Source organism: Erithacus rubecula (assembly GCF_903797595.1).
Source record: "Erithacus rubecula genome assembly, contig: scaffold_1211_arrow_ctg1, whole genome shotgun sequence".
Lineage (NCBI taxonomy): Eukaryota > Metazoa > Chordata > Aves > Passeriformes > Muscicapidae > Erithacus > Erithacus rubecula.
The window spans coordinates 1-20,022 of record NW_027636191.1 but is presented as its reverse complement, the minus strand read 5'-3'; the positions used below and the strand labels follow the sequence as shown (position 1 = coordinate 20,022).

Here is a 20,022-nt window from a genome sequence, read left to right as displayed (position 1 = left end):
TTCCATAACAAGCCAAAGAAAACAGCAGGAAGACAAAAACCCCATAAAACTCCAGGAAAAACCCCAGGGGAAAAAAAGGGAAAGAGACGGGAAAAAAACAGGGGAAAAAATAGAGGAAAAAAGGGGGGGGAACAGGAAAAATCGGGGGGAAATAGGAAAAAAAAATCATGAAATAAACAGGGAAAAAACCCACAAAAAAAGATGAAATAAACAGAAGAAAATACCAGGAAAAAACACGAAAAATCCAGGAAATAAATGGGAAATAAACAGGAAATAAATGAGAAAAAACAGGGAATAAACATGAAATAAACAGGAATTAAACAGGAAATAAGCAGGAAATAAGCAGGAAATAAGCATGAAAAACATGAAATAAACAGGAAATAAACAGGAAATAAACGGGAAATAAACGGGAAATAAATGGGAAATAAACAGAAAAAACAGGAAAAACCAGGGAAAATGGGGAAAAAAACAGGAAAAAAACAGGAAAAAAAAAGGGAAAAAAACAGGAAAAAAACAGGGAAAAAAAGGGAAAAGCCCTGTTAACCCCTGACCTTGCACACAGTGCTCCACCTCCTCCAGGTTGCGCAGCGTGATGCGCATCAGGCTGGAGTTGAGCTCACAAAAAACCCATTAAAAAACCCCAAAAAACCAACAGGAAAACAGCAGGAAAACCCATCAAAAGACCCAGGGAAAAAACAGGGAAAAAATGGGAAAGAGATAGGAGAGAGACAGGGGGAAAAACATGAAAAAAACATGAAAAAAACGGGAAAAAAATGGGAAAAAATGGGAAAAAAATGGGAAAAAAACAGGAAAAAACAGGAAAAAACAGGAAAAAAATGGGAAAAAAACAGGAAAAAAACAGGGAAAAGCCCTGTTAACCCCTGACCTTGCACACAGTGCTCCACCTCCTCCAGGTTGCGCAGCGTGATGCGCATCAGGCTGGAGTTGAGCTCACAAAAAACCCATTAAAAAACCCCAAAAAAACCAACAGGAAAACAGCAGGAAAGCCCATCAAAAGACCCAGGGAAAAAACAGGGAAAAAATGGGAAAGAGATGGGAGAGAGACGGGGGGAAAAACATGAAAAAAACATGAAAAAAATGGGAAAAAAACAGGAAAAAATGGGAAAAAACAGAAAAAAACAGGAAAAAAAATGGGAAAAAAACAGGGAAAAAAAGGGAAAAGCCCTGTTAACCCCTGACCTTGCACACAGTGCTCCACCTCCTCCAGGTTGCGCAGCGTGATGCGCATCAGGCTGGAGTTGAGCTCACAAAAAACCCATTAAAAAACCCAAGAAACACCAGGCAAACAAACTCCTCAAAAACCCCCAAAAACCACCAAAAAACCCAGGGAGAAAATGGGAAAGAGACAGGGAAAAAACGGGAGGAAAAGGGGAAAAAGTAGAGGAAAAAAAGGGGGGGGGGACAGGAAAAATGGGGGGGAAAAATAGGGAAAAAACACCAAAAAACCCACAAAATAAATCCATTAAATAAACAGGAAAACAGGAAATAAACAGGAAATAAATGGGAAATAAACAGGAAATAAATGGGAAATAAACAGGAAATAAATGGGAAATAAACTGGAAAAACAGGGAATAAACATGAAATTAACAGGAATTAAAGAGGAAATAAGCAGGAAATAAACAGGAAAAAGGAAATAAACAGGAAATAAACAGGAAATAAACAGGAAACAAACAGGAAAAACATGAAATAAACAGGAAATAAACAGGAAACAAACAGGAAAAACAGGAAAAAACCAGGAAAAAAACAGGAAAAAATGGGAAAAAAACAGGAAAAAAACAGGGAAAAAGAGGGAAAAGGCCTGTTAACCCCTGACCTTGCACACAGTGCTCCACCTCCTCCAGGTTGCGCAGCGTGATGCGCATCAGGCTGGAGTTGAGCTCACAAAAAACCCATTAAAAAACCCCAAAAAACCAACAGGAAAACAGCAGGAAAACCCAGCAAAAGACCCAGGGAAAAAACAGGGAAAAAATGGGAAAGAGATGGGAGAGAGACAGGGGGAAAAACATGAAAAAAACGGGAAAAAAATGGGAAAAAACAGGAAAAAACAGGAAAAAAATGGGAAAAAAACAGGGAAAAAAAGGGAAAAGGCCTGTTAACCCCTGACCTTGCACACAGTGCTCCACCTCCTCCAGGTTGCGCAGCGTGATGCGCATCAGGCTGGAGTTGAGCATCAGCTCGCTGCGCTGCGCCGGCCAGAGCGCGCGCGGCGCCGGGTTCAGGAAGAAGATCCGCGTGTCCCCCGTGGCCACCTGGTTGTCGCAGATCAGGGGGTCCCCGAAGCCCCCGATCACCACCTTGTTGCCCCCGTCCTGCAGGATCTCCTGGGTCACGATGTCCTTGCCCTTCAGGTAGCGCCAGACACGCACCTGCGGGGGAGGGGAGAGGTCAGGGATGGGTTTGCGGTTATCTGGTTTTATTTTGGGGTTTGGGGTGTTGGGATTTGGGGTGTTGGGGTTCTCTGGTTTTATTTTGGGGTTTTTTTTCCTCTCTGGGTTCTTGTTTTACTCCCTGGGCTCCTCTTTTCCTTCCTGGGCTCCTCTTTTCCCTCTCTGAGCTCTCATTTTCCATCTTCCATTTTTCCTTCCTTTCATTTCCTTCCTTCTTCTCTTTTCCCTCTCGGAGGTCTCATTTTCCATCTTCCATTTTTCCTTCCTTTCATTTCCTTCCTTCTTCTCTTTTCCCTCTCTGAGGTCTCATTTTCCATCTCCCATTTTTCCTTCCTTTCATTTCCTTCCTTCTCTTTTCTCTCCCTGGGCTCCACTTTTCCTTCCTGGACTCCTCTTTTCTATCTCTGACTTCCTCTTTTCCCTCTCTGGGCTCCCATTTTCCATCTCCCATTTTTCCTTCCTTTCCTTCTTCTCTTTTCCCTCTCTGGGCTCTCATTTTCCATCTTCTATTTTTCCTTCCTTTCCTTTCCTTCCTTCTTCTCTTTTCTCTCCCTGGGCTCCTATTTCCCTTCTCTGGCCTCCTTTCCCTCCTGGGTTCCTATTTTCCTTCTTACACTTTTCCTTCCTTTCCTTCCTTCTTCTCTTTTCCCTTTTCTGGGCTCTTTTCCCTCTCTGGGCTTCTCTTTTCTATCTCTGGACTCCCTTCCTTCCTTCCTTCCTTCCTTCCTTCCTTCCTTGGGCTCCTGTTTCTGTCTTTGGGCTCCTCTTTCCCCTCCCTTGGTGGCCCTGACAATTTTTCCTTTTTTTCCTTCCTTTGTTCCCTTTTTTTTTTTTTTTTTTTTTTTGCAGCCTGAACTCCAGAATCTCAACCCCGACCAAAGAGGCTTCAAAGCTCACGCTGAGCTTGAGCCAAAAACTCCTCCAGGGTGTCCCTGGCAGGGCTGGGAGGACAGGAATGGGGTCATTCCCACATTCCCAGTGGCCACAGCAGCCACAGGCCAGGGGCCAGAGCAGGAAAAGGGAAAAAAAATCCAAATCTAAAAAAAAAAAAAAAAAATCCAAATAAACCCAGCACTGCCCGTTCCCTGCAGGCACAAATTTAGTTTAAAAACCGAGTTTATCTCTGCTGCTTCTCCTCATGTGGAGGAGGACACGAGGTTTAGGGAGGTTTGAGCTCAGAGCTACCCAAAAAAAAAGCAATAAATTACCCAAATTCTCCCCCCAGCAGCTGCAGCCTGTCCTGCTGGGCTGCATACCTGAGCCCCAGGTGTGAACAGCTCCAAAAATTCCTCAGCTGCTCCCGGGCGTGCAGAGCTCAGCCCAGCCCAGCCCAGCCCAGCCAGGCTGGGTTTTATCCTCCAGCACCAAACTGGGGTCCCCCAGCTGGGTCACCCAAAGCTCCAAAACCTGGAATTATATTCCAAAATTGCTGGAATTATTGTTGCTTGCTGCACAGTCTGAATTTGAGTTGCTGGGCAGGGACAGGGATTAAAGTTTTGAAATTAAGTTAAAATTTTTAAGGTTTTAAAGTTAAGTTTTAAAGTTTTTAAAGGCTGCTCTGAGGTTTTCTCTCCTCCTTCATCCCTCAGCACAAACCCAGCTCCCAGCAGGGTGTGTGGGATGAGTGGTTAAACCCCAAATTCCACCAGGGAGGGGAAAAATCTCCCCTGAATCTGTTCAGGTTTAAATAAAATAAAATCCCTGCTCACACTCGTACTCATCCTCCTCCTCCCTGGGGGGGAGGAAGGGCAGGATTGGCACTTCCTGAGGAATTTCTGGGATCAGAGAGGCTCCTCAGGAGGGGCAGCTCTGACTCCTGGGCCTGAAGGAACAGCTGGAGTTGTGCCAGGACAGGTTTGGGATGGAGATCAGCAGATTTTGGGATTTCCCAGCGATGCCCAGGTGGGATTTTTGTGCAGGGATAAAATTGGATTCTGCTCCTCCCCACCCAAAATCCACCCCAAAAGGGAGAGCATGGGTTTTGCCTGCAGTTTATTTTAGTTTTTTAATTTAACCAAACACCTGAATCCCAAACCCCTCCTGAGATCCCAAACCCCTCCTGAGATCCCAAACCCCTCCTGAATCCCAAACCCCTCCTGAGATCCCAAACCCCTCCTGAGCTCCCAAACCCCTCCTGAGATCCCAAACCCCTCCTGAGCTCCCAAACCCTTCCTGAGATCCCAAACCCTTCCTGAGATCCCAAACCCCTCCTGAGATCCCAAACCTCTCCTGAGATCCCAAACCTCTCCTGAGATCCCAAACCCCCCCTGCTGCTCCTCCAGGACCCCAAGATCCCAAACCCCTCCTGTTCCTCCAGCCCCACAACCCTGAGCCCCCAAACCCTTTCTGCTGCTCCTCCAGGACCCCAAGATCCCAAACCCTCTCCTGCTGCCCCCAAACCCCTCCTGAGCCCCTAAACCCCTGCTGAGCCCCCAAACCCCTCCTGCTGCTCCTCCAGGACCCCGATATCCCAAACCCCTCCTGCTGCTCCAACCCCAAATCCCTCCTGAGCCCCCAAATCCCTCCTGAGCCCCTAAACCTCCCCTGAGCCCCTAAAACCCTCCTGCTGTTCCTCCACAGCCCCGATATCCCAAACCCCTCCTGAGCCCCCAAACCCCTCCTGAGCCCCCAAACCCCTCCTGCTGTTCCTCCAGGACCCCGATATCCCAAACCCCTCCTGCTGCTCCAACCCCAAATCCCTCCTGCGCCCCCAAATCCCTCCTGAGCCCCCAAATCCCTCCTGAGCCCCTAAACCCCTCCTGAGATCCCAAACCCCTCCTGAGCCCCCAAACCCCTCCTGAGCTCCCAAACCCCTCCTGAGCTCCCAAACCTCTCCTGCTGCCCCAGCCCCAAATCCCTCCTGAGCCCCCAAACCCCTCCTGAGCCCCCAAACCCCTCCTGAGCCCCCAAACCCCCCCTGCCGCCCCAGCCCCGAGCCCCCCGGCGCCCCCCGTGCTGCTCCCCGGGCTGGAGCCGCTCTCCGCCCGCAGTCAAGCCCGGACACCTTCCCGCAGCCGCGCCCGCACCTCCCGCTGCTGCTCAGCCCCGGGGCAGCAATCCGGGGTGAAAACCCAGCCAGACAAAGGAGGAAAACAGGGGAAAAAATAAAAAATAAAACAAACTTCAGCGGCAGAAAACACAGCCCGAGGCTGGCGCTGAAAGGCGCGTTTATACAGCTCCGGGTTTTGGGATGGGGAGGTGAAAAAATAATTTTAAAAAATAATTTGAAAAGTGAATTCTTCAATTCTCCCTCAGCTCTGCAGCAGATGGAAGGCCAGAGAAACATCAGAGTCCAGCGGCCTCCTCCCCACCCTAATGAATGGATGTGCGAGGAGCAAAGCCCGGCAATTACCTGCGGGGCATCCCATTCATCAGCGCCGCGCAATTAAGACTTTGTCACCGCTGACTCACCGGCGGCAGCGAGGATGGGCCAGAGGAGGAAGGGAGAGGGAGAAAAAACCCGCCTTGGGAGAGGAATCTGCTTTGGAGAGCTCGGGTTTTATGGGAAATGATGGATTTGAAGGAGTTTTTAAAGTTCGGCAGAAAAGGAGAGGGGGAGAGTTTGAAGTGTTGTTTTAAAGGAGGGGAATAGAAAATGAAAAAATCTGAGGAATTGAAAGGGTTTTCTGGCATGTCAAGGGAGGTGCGTCCCACCTGGACGGGGATAATCCTGCGGGAAACGGCAGGTTTGGGTTTTAAGGACAGGTGAGGGTCCCCTCAGGAAGAGCTGTCACTCAGGGTGGGAAGCACCAAAATTTTGGGAATTTTATATAAAAGCCAGAACCAGCTCTGCTTCCAACCCTTCCCTCTCCCTTTTTTTTTTTTTTTTTCTCTCTGTGCCATTCCTCAGAACTCAGTAATTACCACCAAAAAATTCCCAGAAAAAAAAAAAAATTAAAAAAAATGCTCTGTTGTCAGGAAAACAGGATCCACATCCTTTCCCACACTTCCTACTGCACTCCTAGAACCTGGATTTATCCTATAAATAGCAGCTACTTTCCTAAACATGGGGACAGAGCAGAAAAAAAGCGCTTCAGGGGGTCGGAGCAGGAAGGGACAATGCCAGCACAGAGAAAAAAAAAATCAAAAACTGCACCAGGAATGTCAAATCCCTTTGGAAAAATAACAGCAGCCCCTTTTTTGGGTTTTTTTTTTTTGTTTTTTGGTTTTTTGGGTTTTTTTTTGGGAATTCTGTCAGGCCGCTCCTCCTTTCCCCCAGCAGCTATTTCGTGGTGTTTATTTAAGATTAATTTCACATTTCTCCCGGCTTATCTCTGCCTATCGCACGCTCAGCTGGGAGGGTTTGAGAAGAACAATGCCCCAGAGAGGAATTCACAAATTCCCCACGTGCCCGATCCCCTCCCGGACCACCCAGCTCCGGGAATATTCGGGATTTTGGGTGTGGGAACTCCCTTTCCGCTGGTGCTGATAAGGAAGAAGGAGATAACCGCGCGCTCTGCGGGAATTTTGGGGGGGCAGGAATTTCTTCAGGAATTTTGGATTTCTCTCCCAGCGACAGCAGGAGGAAGGGGGTCAGGTTTAATCCAAAATTGCTGTTGGAATTGAGATGTTTGGTTTAAAAAAAATAATAATAAATAAAAATAAATAAACGACAGGGTTGGCCGAGCAAAATGCAGAGAATTCCAAGATTATGGGAGATCTGAGGAGGGCAAAAAGCCAAGAGCTGCTGCAGAGCTGCACATCCCCAGGTCTCTGCAGTGACAGGAGATTCCTCTGCTCCCAGATCCTCGGGACAACCCAAATCCCATCCCAAAACTTCCTTTTTTTTCCTGCAAAAAGACCAGGAAACGCCACTAAAAATGAGACGGGATGGGCAGGGAAAGGGACAGGAAAATTCCTGAATGTGACAGCAGGGATGGGATCAGTGAGATGGGATCAGTGGGATGGGATCCGTGGGATCCGTGGGATCAATGGGATCAGTGGGATCAATGGGATCAGTGGGATGGGATCAATGGGATCAGTGGGATGGGATCAGTGGGATCAATGGGATCAGTGGGATCAATGGGATCAGTGGGATCAGTGGGATCAGTGGGATCAGTGGGATGGGATCAGTGGGATCAATGGGATCAGTGGGATGGGATCAGTGGGATCAATGGGATCAGTGGGATCAATGGGATGGGATCAGTGGGATCAATGGGATCAGTGGGATCAATGGGATCAGTGGGATCAGTGGGATACTGGGATCAATGGGATCAGTGGGATCAGTGGGAAAATGGGATCAATGGGATAATGGGATCAGTGGGATCAATGGGATCAGTGGGATGGGATCAGTGGGATCAATGGGATTAATGGGATGGGATCAGTGGGATCCAATGGGATCAATGGGATGGAATCAATGGGATCTAATGGAATCAATGGGATCAATGGGATGGGAAATTTCCTGCTTTCACTTTTCCAGCCCTCCAGCTCCTGATCTCTCAGGAGCCCATCCTGACCCTCCTGAGCTCTTTCCAGACCAGGGATTGGCAGGAGCACAAAAATCCCAAACTCCAGAGCAAGCAGCACAAACCCCTCCGGGCAGTGCCCAGGGAAAGGCAGGGGAGAGATTCCCTTCCCAATTTAAGGAATTTCAGATTCACAGGAAGCACCAGGGGCAGCCCCGTTCCAAAATCCTGCTCTGGGATTGCACCTTGCAAAGGCAGAGCTGCTGAGCAGGCAGCTTTTCACATCCCACTTTTTCCCTATTCCCAGTTTTTTCCATCTCAGTTTTTCCCTAATCCCATTTTTTGTCCCCAATCCCATTTTTTTCAATCCCAGCTTTTCCCCATTCCACCTTATTTTCCCCATCCCATTTCTCACATCCCAGTTTTTTGCTCCCCATCCCAGCATCTTTTCTCATATCCCAGTTTTCCTCAATCCCAGCATTTTTCCCATCCCAAGCTTTTCCCCTTGCCAGCTGTTTCTGCCATCCCAGCTCTTCCTCATCCTAGTTTTCCCCCATCCCAGTTTTTTCCCCCCATCCCAGTTTCCTTTCCCCCATCCCAGTTTTTTTTTTCCCCTATTCCAGTTTTTTCCCCCCATCCCAGTTTCCTTTCCCCCATCCCAGTTTTTTTTCCCCTATTCCAGTTTTTTCCCCCCATCCCAGTTTCCTTTCCCCCATCCCAGTTTCCTTTCCCCCATCCCAGTTTTTTTTCCCCTATTCCAGTTTTTTCCCCCCATCCCAGTTTCCTTTCCCCCATCCCAGTTTTTTTCCCCATCCCCTGTCCTGCCCTTCTGCTGCAAGATGTTTTTTTTTTTCCACCCCACTCACACCTCGCTGTGAGAAAATTGAATTATTTCTCACCGGGGCATTTCTACCTCTCCACCAGCACCTCTGGGCCACCTCCTGTGGCAACCTGGCGCCGGCCCCAGGTGGCCACATCCATCTGTGCCCCTGGCTGCTGGCAGCAGCTCATTAATTCTCGGCGGAGCACCCAGGATGTGCCAGACACTGCAAACAGACGGTGCCTGGAGGGGCTGCGAGCTCCTGGGGTGCAGATGGGTCTGGGGGCGCTGCCAGCGGGGTAAAGGATGCTCGGGGGGATGTTACAGAACACCGCGGGAAAAAATTAAAAAGTTTTAAAAAATATAAAAAATTGAAATGTATCGCTTCTCCCGGTTCTGCTGGGCATCAACAGCAGGCAGAAAAATAAAATTAAAAAAAAATAAAATAAATTTTTAAAAAATGTTAGAAGAATATTTTTAAAAAGTAGGATTTGAGGAGGAAAACAAGCAGGATTTTTGGGAACGGGGAGAAGAGGAAAAGGTGAGGAGAAGCGTGTCCTTGCAAGACAGAATCCTGCCCCGGCAAGGGTTAAGGCATCCGGCACGTTTTCTGTCAAGCGGGCGGATGGGATTTCAGGTTGCTCGGGACTTCAGCGTCTCTCCGCTTCGGGGGGAGATAAAAAAAAGAAAAAAAACAAACGCAGAGCCCGAGGCAGGTCGGTGGTTAAACAATAGCTCAGGAACTCGAGATGCGGCTCCAGTCAGCAGGCACGGAAAGTTGGGAGGCAGCTCCGCATCACGGCCGAAGCAAGAGGGAAATGCCCATAAAAAGCAACCTCTGGAGATCCCCCCCAGCCCCTCCTCATCCCAAACCCTCCCATCCCACCCCAAAAACCGGCGCGGGGCGAGTTTCCCGGCCAGGGGCGGTTGTACCTTGCAGGAGTAGGTGTGGTGCACCGGGTCCACGTTCATGATCTCCTCCACCGTGCCCGTCAGCACCACGTTGGCCTCCTCCTCCCTGCGCTCCAGCTCCCGCTCGGGGCAGCTCGCCGAGCCCGGTCCCGAGCCTAAACCCGAGCCTAAACCCGAGCCTAGTGCCATTCCCAGAGCCAGCAGCGCCAGCAGCTCCCGGCCACCGGCGGCCAGCGCTGGCCCCATGGTGCTGGTGGCCCGGTGGCGGTGCCGCTGGTGGCCCGGTGGCGGTGTCGGTGGTGGCCCAGTGGCGGTGCCGGTGGTGGCCCGCTGGTGGCCCGGTGGCGGTGCCGGTGGTGGCCCGCTGGTGGCCCGGTGGTGGCCCGGTGGCGGTGCCGCTGGTGGCCCGGTGGCGGTGCCGCTGGTGGCTCGCTGGTGGCCCGGTGCCGGTGCCGGTGGTGGCCCGCTGGTGGCCCGGTGCCGCTGTCCCGGAGCCGCGCTCAGACAAAGCGGCCCCGGCTCGCAGGCAGCGCTGGCGCAGCCAAAAGGGCCACTTTTGTTCCAGGAGGTGAAAAGGAGGAAAGAAAGAGACGAGGGAGGGAAGGGAGGGAGGGAGGGAGGGAGGGCAGAGAGGGGAGGGGAGAAGGAGGAAAATCCCAGGAGGAGGAGGAGGTTTGGCTCCCAGCGAGAAGCGCTGGGCGCTCGCTGGAAGAAAGCGAGCAGGATTTGCATGCAATCTGAATTGCTGATAAGGAGGGAGCGGGGGAGAGGGGGGAGAGGAGGAGGAGGAGGAGGGAGGGAGGAGGGAGGGAGGAGGGAGGGAGAAGGCAGCCAGCCCGCCCGCCCGCCCTGCTGGTGCGAACGCCGCCCCCAGGAAAGGAGCGAGCTCGCCTCGGTTAATGGATAATCAGCGCCGCAACGTGAGGAGACTTTTAAAGGTGTACGGACCGCAGCCGGCACCGCCAGCCCTCCGCGGGAGCGCCGCTGTCCCCAGCCCTGTGACACCCCGACAATCCCATCCTGTCACCCCAGCCCTGTGTGTGACACCCCGACAATTCCATCCTGTCACCCCATCCCTGTGTGTGACACCCCGACAATTCCATCCTGTCACCCCAGCCCTGTGTGTGACGCCCCGACATTTCCATCTTGTCACCCCCAGCCCTGTGTGTGACACCCCGACAATTCCATCCTGTCACCCCAGCCCTGTGTGTGACACCCCGACAATTCCATCCTGTCACCCCAGCCCTGTGTGTGACACCCCGACAATCCCATCCTGTCACCCCAGCCCTGTGTGTGACACCCCGACAATTCCATCCTGTCACCCCCATTCCTGTTTTGGGGTGTGTGGCACCCCGACAATTCCATCCTGTCACCCCAGCCCTGTGTGTGACACCCCGACAATTCCATCCTGTCACCCCCAGCCCTGTCCCCTCCACCCCACACCCCCGAGATGCTCAGAGAGAGGTGACACTGTGACATTTCCATCCTTGTCACCCCCATCCTTGTTTTTGGGGTGTCCCTGCTCCACCCTGCACCCCCGAGATGCTCAGAGAGGTGACACTGTGACATTTCTCTGTCACCCCCAAGGACACTCCCCGCTCTCCCCTGCAGGGAAACTGAGGCAGGGCAGCTCCCCCATTGGGGACATCGCTGTCACCACAGCCACACACAAAATCATGGAACAATTTGGGATGGAACAAAAAAACCCTAAAAACCCATTTCCTGCCACTCCCGCGGGGTGTGGGTCTGTCACCTCCTGCCCCTCCCCCGCGTGTCCCCGCGTGTCCCCCGCGATCAGGGCACGGCCAAAATTAGGATTGAGGTGGCACCGAGGGAGGGATGTTGGTTCTGCCCCCCAAAAATCAACCAGCCCCCAGAGGAGCTTTAGGAGGCTGTTTCACTCCATGGCCCTAAAAAAGCCCCAATGGCCCCAAAAAAGCCCTAAAAAATCCCCAATGGCCCTAAAAATGTCCCTAATGGCCCTAAAAATGTCCCTAAAAAAAAGCTCCAATGGCCCTAAAAATGTCCCTAAAAAAAAGCTCCAATGACCCTAAAAAAAAGCCCTAAAAAATCCCCAATGGCCCTAAAAATGCCCTAATGGCCCTAAAAATGTCCCTAAAAAAAGCTCCAATGGCCCTAAAAAAGCCCCAATGACTCTAAAGAAAGACCTAAAAAAGCCCCAATCGCTCTAAAAAAGCCCCAATGGCCCTAAAAAAGCCCTAAAAATGCCCCAATGGCCCTAAAAAAAGCCCTAAAAAGGTCCAGTGGCCCAAAGAAAAGCCCTAAAAAAGCCCCACTGGCCCTAAAAAAAGCCCCAATTGACTTAAAAAAGAAGAAGAAGAAAAAAAAAAGAAAATAAGAAAATCACCTTTTTAAGGTCACTGTGCAGGGAGCTGCACATTCCCACAGGGAATTGCTGATAAAATGAGAAACCAAAAAAAAAAAAGAAAAACAAAAACAAAAAACCTGGGATGTTTCTGTAGGAAAACTGAGGCAAATTCCTCAGTAGATCAGAGCCCAAAACAAATAAACAGCAGCTCCCAAAAATACAAATGGAATAATAGAAAAATAGAAAAACAGAAAAATAGAAAAATAAAAAAGAATAGAAAATTAGAAAAATGCAAAAATAGAAAAATAAAAAAATAGAAAAATAAATAGAAAACTAGAAAACTAGAAAACTAGAAAAATAGAAAAATAGAAAACCTTGGGTTTGTCCTGGCTCTTCCTTGTGGACCTGGCTCAGGAAAACCTCCAGGAATGTGCCTCAGTTTTGCTCTGGAAAATCAAAATATCCTGGAAAGCTGCAGGGAATGAAGGGAGGGTTTGGTCCCTCTCTCTGCTGGTTTGGGTGGGAATTCCTTTTGTTTTTTTGGAGAGGGGGGAGGGGAAGGGAGCTGGCACTGCCACATGTCAGGGCAGGAAAACTCAGGGCAAGGAGCCAAATATTTGCTGTAAAAAGCAAATAAAGGCCTGGAGAGGAGAGAGGAGGCCCAGAGGTGAGAGCAGCATCTCCATCCCTGAATTCCAACAATTCCATCCCTGATTTCCACTGTTCCCATCCCTGAATTCCAACATTTCCATCCCTGAATTCCAACAATTCCATCCCTGATTTCCAACAATTCCATCCCTGATTTCCAACAATTCCATCCCTGAAATCCAACATTTCCATCCCTGAATTCCAACATTTCCATCCCTGAAATCCAACATTTCCATCCCTGAATTCCAACATTTCCATCCCTGATTTCCAACAATTCCATCCCTGAAATCCAACATTTCCCAACAATTCCATCCCCTGAATTCCAGTAATTCCATCCCTGAATTCCAACATTTCCATCCCTGAAATCCAGCATTTCCATCCCTGAATTCCAACAATTCCATCCCTGAATTCCAACATTTCCATCCCTGAAATCCAACAATTCCATCTCTGAATTCCAGTAATTCCATCCCTGAATTCCAACAATTCCATCCCTGAATTCCAACATTTCCATCCCTGAATTCCAACATTTCCATCCCTGAATTCCAACAATTCCATCCCTGAATTCCAACATTTCCATCCCTGAATTCCAACATTTCCATCCCTGAATTCCAACAATTCCATCCTTGATTTCCACTGTTCACATCTCTGATTTTCAGAATCCCCATCCCTGATTTTCAATGTTTTTATCTCTGATTTTCTGCATCCCCATCCCTGAATTCCAACATTTCCATCCCTAAATTCCAACATTTCCATCCTTGATTTCCACTGTTCCCATCCCTGAATTCCAGTAATTCCATCCCTGAATTCCAACATTTCCATCCCTAAATTCCAGCATTTCCATCCCTGAATTCCACTGTTCCCATCCCTGAATTCCATTGTTTCCATCCCTGATTTTCAATGCCCTTATCTCTGATTTTCTGCATCCCCATTCCTAATCCATCCCTAATTCCAACATCCCCATCCCTGATTTCAGCATGGAAACTCGGGCCTTTAAAAAAAAAAAAAAAAAAAAAAAAATCAAGGAACTCCCAGGATCTGTTGGAGAAAAAAATCAAGAATTCATTGTTTCCTCCCCAAGTCGGGCTGGCAGCCTTAATTGAGTTAAAAACCGGGTTACACAGGGTTAAAAATTCCCATCTGATCTCCTGGAGGGGCAGGAATTGTGGAACTGCAGGAAAAGCAGGAATTGTGCTGAATGTGCCCAAATTCCCAAAATCTCCGGGAGAAAACCCCAAACCAGCTCTAATGACAGGGCAGGAAAAATTCTCCCGGAGTGGGATGAGGGGATGACGTCACGCTGGGATATTTTGGGGATTTTTGGTCCCAAAATCCTGGTGATCAGAGCATATTTTAAGCTAAAACTTGCTTTAGAGCTGGGCTTATCATCCCTGAACCTCCAGCGGGGTTTAACTTAACCCCAGCTCAGGAGCCAAAGCAGCCGGTGAACCACCAGGAGTCTTTGAACCACAATCAAAAGGGGGAAAAAAATAAAAATAAAAGAGTAGAAGGAAAACCCAGCGTGAATTCGAAGGCAAAGGATCCCCCAGGATCAAATCCCAGCCTGGGGAACGCCCTGGGGGCTGCTGGAATTTCTCCCGTTGGAATTCCATGTGGAGCCTCCCTAATGTGGATTGATGGCCTCAGCCTGGAAAAAAAAAAAAAAAATAAAAACAACCTTCTCCCTCCTCGAAAAATCAATTTTTTCATCCCAAAATTCCCAATCCGAGTGCATTTCCCGGCTCCACTCCCAGGAGAAAACGTCTCCGTGCATCCCCTATCCCGAGAGGAATTGTCAGGGGAGAATTCCCACCTCGTTCTCCCGTTTCTGGATTGATTGCAGGATTAATTGGGGAGAAGTGGAAACGCTTCTCTGGGTGATCAATCACCTCAGCTTGTCATCCTCTAATAACTGGGAAATCAAAATTCCCCTCCTGGCTGCCTCGTGCCTGCAAATGGATTTCTCTGCTGCATTGCTGGGAATCCTGAAAAGGCATTTTTGGGAGACAAATGGGATTAGCTGGGCAGGGAAAGTGCAGCCACAGCATTTCTGCCTTCCCAGCAAATGGAAAATTCAGCTCCAGCAGGGTCAGGGGGAGGGGGGAGCCCTGGGAGGGGGATTTGGGAATTGTGGGAATCATTATTGAAATGTTTATTAAATGCTTTAATATTTCACATCAAGCTTTTCCTGGTTGGAATTCCAGAGGAATTTTTGTGTTGGGTGGAAGGGGAGCTGGGAATTTTGTCCGGCTGGAATTGGATGTTCCCAGTTTCTCCTCCGCAGAATTCCCTGGGTTTGATGTTCCAGGATTTGATGTGGGAGCCATGGATGCAGAATTGAGGAATATTTGGATTAAAATACCAAAAACCTTTCCTGCTTCAAATCCCAGAAAATTTCTGAGCCTATTTTCTGTGTAAAGGGTTCTAGGAATTTTGTCCATGTGGAACTGGACTTTCCCAGTTTCTTCTCCACGGAATTCCCTGGATTTGATGTAAGAGCCATGGATGCAGAAATGAAGAATATTTGGAATAGAACACCAAAAACCTTTCCTGCTTTAAATCCCAAAGGATTTCAGAGCCCATTTTCTATGTAAAGGGTTCTGGGAATTTTGTCCAACTGGAATTGGACATCCCCAGTCACTCATTTAAAAAATTCCCTGGATTTGATGTGTGAGCCATGGATGCAGAATTGAGGAATATTTGGAGTCCAACACTGAAAACTCTTCCTGGTTTAAATCCCAGAATTCCCAGGATTTGATGTGGGAGCCACGGATGCAGAAATGAGGAATATTTGGATTAGAACACCAAAAACCTTTCTTCCTTTAAATCCCAGAACTCCAGGCTCGTCCCAGCGTGTTTCCAGCTGTTTGGGTTTGGGTTCCCCAGCTGGGCACATCTGGGGGGTGTCACCATCTCTGGAATGTCAAATTTGGCTCTGATTTATCTCAGGAGCTGAGAACCCCGGCCCTGCTCTTCCATGGAATGCTGCCCGTGAGAAATGGGGAATCCTGGAAGGGTTTTGGGTGGGAAGGGACAAAAAGCTGATCCCATCCCACCCCCAGGGACATTCCAGGGACATTCCCTGTCACAGCTTGGCCAATTCCAGGTGTGAATCCTGGAATTTTTAAATCCCATTTATTTCCTTCTGCCACCAGCTCTTTCCAACCGCGGGAATTTGGGAAATCCCAAACCTGGGGCAATCCCAGTTGCCACCAGTGACATTCTGGGGGATCCCTGGTTGCCCAGGGCTGTGGCAGGAGTCGATCCCTGGCACTTCCCAATGCCACAAAAGCTCCCAAAACTTTCCCTGATGGAAAACACCCAGCACGATTTAACCTGAAAGAGGAAATATTAAGATTCAGAGCATGCAGGGATCCAGCTTTTCCCTTTATTCCCTTTTTTATTTTTTTTTTTTCTGGAGGATTGAAGCAGCCAAGGTTTTCCCAGTCCCTCCGAGGGCCCTTGGCAACCCCTGCCCAGGGGTGGGCACAGGGGGGACCAGCCCCCCCAAATCGTGGTTTCACACTCCCCCCAAACCCCGTTTCATCCTCTGAGCAGGATTTATTGGCCCGGGCTCTCCAGGAGATGGAGGCTTTTGTGTGGAATTTCATCCCAAACCCTTCCTGCAGCTGCTGCGTGGGCAAAGAGAAAAAAAAAAAAAAAAAAAAAAAAGAAAAAAAGAAACAGAGAGAGAGAGAAAAAAAGAGAGAGAATAAAAAAGACATTGAAAGTGAGAGCTTTGAAAAGATTTCTTCTCGCTGGAATCGGTTTGTGAGTCAGTCCCAGGGAATGACCAGGGAATATTTCATCCGGAGAGGATCTGGATGTGCCCAAAGCTCGGCTCTGCGGCTTTAACCCCTTCCTGCCCGCTCTGCGCCTGCCTCGGGCTCTGGGATGGTTTTTCCTGGTTAAATGGGGATTATGGTGAGGATGCTGTCTCAGGATTCCCCATGGGATCATTCCCAGCTTCATCCCTGTGCAGGGAGGGAGCAGGAAAAGGGAGCTGAGGGTGTTCTGCACCTGCTGGCCGGGGATGAGCAGGATTTTGGGAGGAATTCCCTTCCCAGGGATGGAATTCTCAGGGAAAGCCAAGCCGGAGGTTGAGCAGGATGGAGGATCCTGGATGTCCCTCTTGGACCCGCTGCAATCCAAACTTCAAAAATCTGACAGAAAGTGACGGGAGAGGAAGGAAAAAATCCCAACAGCGCGATGGATGCCCTTTAAAGCTCCCTTCCACCCCAACCCCCTCCACAATCCCCCGATCCTCTCCCCTCCAAAACTCCTTTGGGGTGTGCGAGAGGATTTTCCACCCCTCACCCCTGCCAGGACCCAAACCTGCCCTAAACCCTCAGCCGAGCCAAAACCGCCTGGCCAGAGCCACCGGGGCACCGAATTTGCTGCAGGGAGCGGGAGAGGAGCCAAACACCGGGGCCGGTTCTGCCTCAGCCTCCCGGAGCTGTCGGGGCAGCGCGTCCTGGCAGAGCCTCGCAATTATCCAAAGTGCTTCTCCGGGAGCCGCAGCCTCATCCATTAGCGCTGCTCTGACTCAGGCGCTCCAGACAGGCTCTTCTCCTCTCCTCCCGGGCTGTTCCAGCCGGGAAAAGGGGAAAAAACAGCGGGCACAGGGGAGGGCGAGGAGGAAAATCCCCAGGATTTGATGTGGGAGCCGTGGGGGGATGCAGAAATGGGGAATATCTGGAATAAAACACCAAAAACCTTTCCTGGTTTAAATCCCAGGATTCCATGTGGGAGCCGTGGATGCAGAAATGGAATTAACAACAACAATCTTTCCTGGTTTAAATCCCAGGATTTGATGTGAGGAGCCATGGATGCAGAAATGGGGAATATTTGGAATAAAACACCAAAAACCTTTCCTGGTTTAAATCCAGGATTCGATGTGGGAGCCATGGATGCAGAAATGGGGAATATTTGGAATAAAACACCAAAAATCTTCCCTGGTTTAAATCCCAGGATTTGATGTGGGAGCCGTGGGGGGATGCAGAAATGAGGAATATTTAGAGTCAATTTTCCACCAGGAAAAACCTGAATTTCCCAACCCCGAGCAGGCTGGGCTCGGTTTTAACAGCAAAAAGCGAGGTTGCTGCAGCGTCCAGGAAAATTTTGGGGCAGGCAGGGAGGCGAATTCCAACGGGACAGAATTTTTGGGTGCCACCCTGAGCGCCCCAAACCCCCGGGGAGCCCCTGCGCTCCCGGCTCAGCTGCAATCCCCGCTCCTGCCCTTTTTCCCGGAGCAGTGAAAGTGCTCTTTGTTAGGCAGGAGCTGGAAAACAGCTGCCGAGGGCTTGTCCAGACACATAATCCCGGCTGGAGAGCCGGGCTGGCAGCGGAGCAGCTCCGCGGCCCCGCCCGTGCCCCCTGCCCGGTGCCACCGGGGGCTCTGGGGCACCGCAGGCAACGAGGGGATTTGGGGACAGAGCTGGTTCGGAGGGGGTCCCATTCCAAGGATGGATCCTCGGCTCGTTTTTCCCCCCATTCCAAGGTTAAAAGAGGTTTAGGTGAGGGTGGGAGGGGCTGGGACAGATTTCCTGGGTATCCCGGGGCTGTTCCATCCCTGGGAGGGTCCGAGGAGCTGCCTGGGGTGGGGAAGGTGTCGCTGCCCATGGGATTGGGATGGTTTTTAAAGCTCCTTCCACCCCCAACCGCTCTGGGATGGGGAGCAGGATCCTGCCCTGCAGAGCTGCTCCCTGGGATGGCCAAGAATGTAAAAAAGAGAAATGAAAATATTGCAAAGAAGCAGGAGCTTGAATCCAGAGGTTTTGATGGGGAGGAGGGAAGGGAAGGGAACCCGCCCTGGCTGAGCTCAAACCAAAGCTCAGCCTGTGACCAGAGCCTTGCCCAGGGCTGGCTCCCGGTCCAGTCCGGCAGGATTTGCTGCTCCCTCTGTCTCCTGGCTCCATAACCCAGGGAATCAAACCCCAGGAGTCTCTGTGGGAAGGGACAGGCAGCTCCTGAGCTCGGCTGGGAAAGGCTGGCAGGGCACAAATATTAATTAGAATTCTGCTTTTTGCAGCAAACGTGGCCAAACCAGGCTGGCTGGTGCAGCACAGAAACCTTCACATCCCTCTGGTACCCTGCTCCAAACCAGTTTGATCCCATTTCCCTCAGCACCTTTCCTTTCATTCCCCTCCTTCAGCAAGCTCTGCCTCCTAAAATCCATTTTTCCTCATAAAAATCCCAATCTAAGTGGATTTCCCTGGAGCACTCCTAGGGATGGGGCACCCACAGCATTTTTGGGGAATTCTTCTGTGCCACTGTTCAGATCCCATTTCCCTCAGCACCTTTCCTTTCATTCCCCTCATTCAGCAAGCTCTGAAATCCATTTTTCCTCATAAAAATCCCAATCTAAATGGATTCCCCTTGAGCACTCCCAGGGATGGGGCACCCACAGCATTTTTGGGAATCTTGTTTAGTACCATCAGTGTTGCTGATCCCATTTCCCTCCCCTCTTTCCCTGAGCCCTAAAATCCATTTTCCTCATAAAAATCCCAATCTTAGTGGATTTCCCCAGGACACTTTCAGCATTTTTGGGAAACTGTTCAATGCTACTGCTCAGATCCCATTCCCCTCAGCACCTTCCCCTTCATTCCCCTCCTTCAGCGAGCCCTGAAATCCATTTTTCCTCATAAAAAAAATCCCAATCTAAGTGGATTTCCCTGTGCCATTTCCAGAATAACACATCTCCATCCATCCCCCAGCGAATTCCTGAGCCCAGCAGGGTCCCTGGCTCCATCCCCCCTTCCCTGCAGCCCTGGAACCAGCCCAGGGCTGGATGAGAACCTTCAATTAAAGATCAGCACGGGGGCTGAGCCAGGAGATTTAATGGAGCTAAAGTGAAGGGCTGGCAGCAGCAGGGCTGATGGAATGACATCCCATAAATCCCATAAACCATCCCATAAACCTTGGAGGGTGGGGAGAGGCCGAGGTGTGAGTGGGAAATTCATGGATCCCGCAGTGCAGAGGGAATTTGGGGGGGGGGGGTGAGAAGTGGGGAGACTTGGGGAGAGGGGAAGGAATCAGGGGGGTGGGGTTGGAATATTCCTGCTCCTCTGGAATATCCATATCCCTCTGGAATATCCACATCCCTCTGGAATATTCCTGTTTCTCTGGAATATCCACATCCCTCTGGAATATTCCTGTTTCTCTGTAATATCCCTGCTCCTCTGGAATATCCACATCCCTCTGGAATATTCCTGTTTCTCTGGAATATCCACATCCCTCTGGAATATTCCTGTTTCTCTGTAATATCCCTGCTCCTCTGGAATATCCACATCCCTCTGGAATATTCCTGTTTCCCTGTAATATTCCTGTTTCTCTGGAATATCCACATCCCACTGGAATATTCCTGTTTCTCTGGAATATTCCTGCTCCTCTGGAATATCCACATCCCTCTGGAATATTCCTGTTTCTCTGGAATATTCCTGCTCCTCTGGAATATTCCTATTTCTCTGGAATATCCACATCCCTCTGGAATATTCCTGCTCC

At 49.9% G+C, this 20,022-nt stretch overlaps 1 protein-coding gene across 1 annotated transcript; it reads right to left on the bottom strand.

Annotated features, from left to right (window-relative positions):
* Window positions 1-551: 551 nt before the first annotated feature.
* Window positions 552-10,277, bottom strand: LOC306815377 (uncharacterized protein; the record flags this gene model as incomplete). The annotated part of the gene is made up of 5 exons (XM_079331946.1): window positions 552-604; window positions 1,194-1,253; window positions 1,828-1,887; window positions 2,119-2,387; window positions 9,567-10,277. Coding segments are annotated over 5 exons (1,153 nt in total), but the record flags the coding sequence as incomplete, so codon positions are not given.
* Between the last annotated feature and the right edge of the window lie 9,745 nt (window positions 10,278-20,022).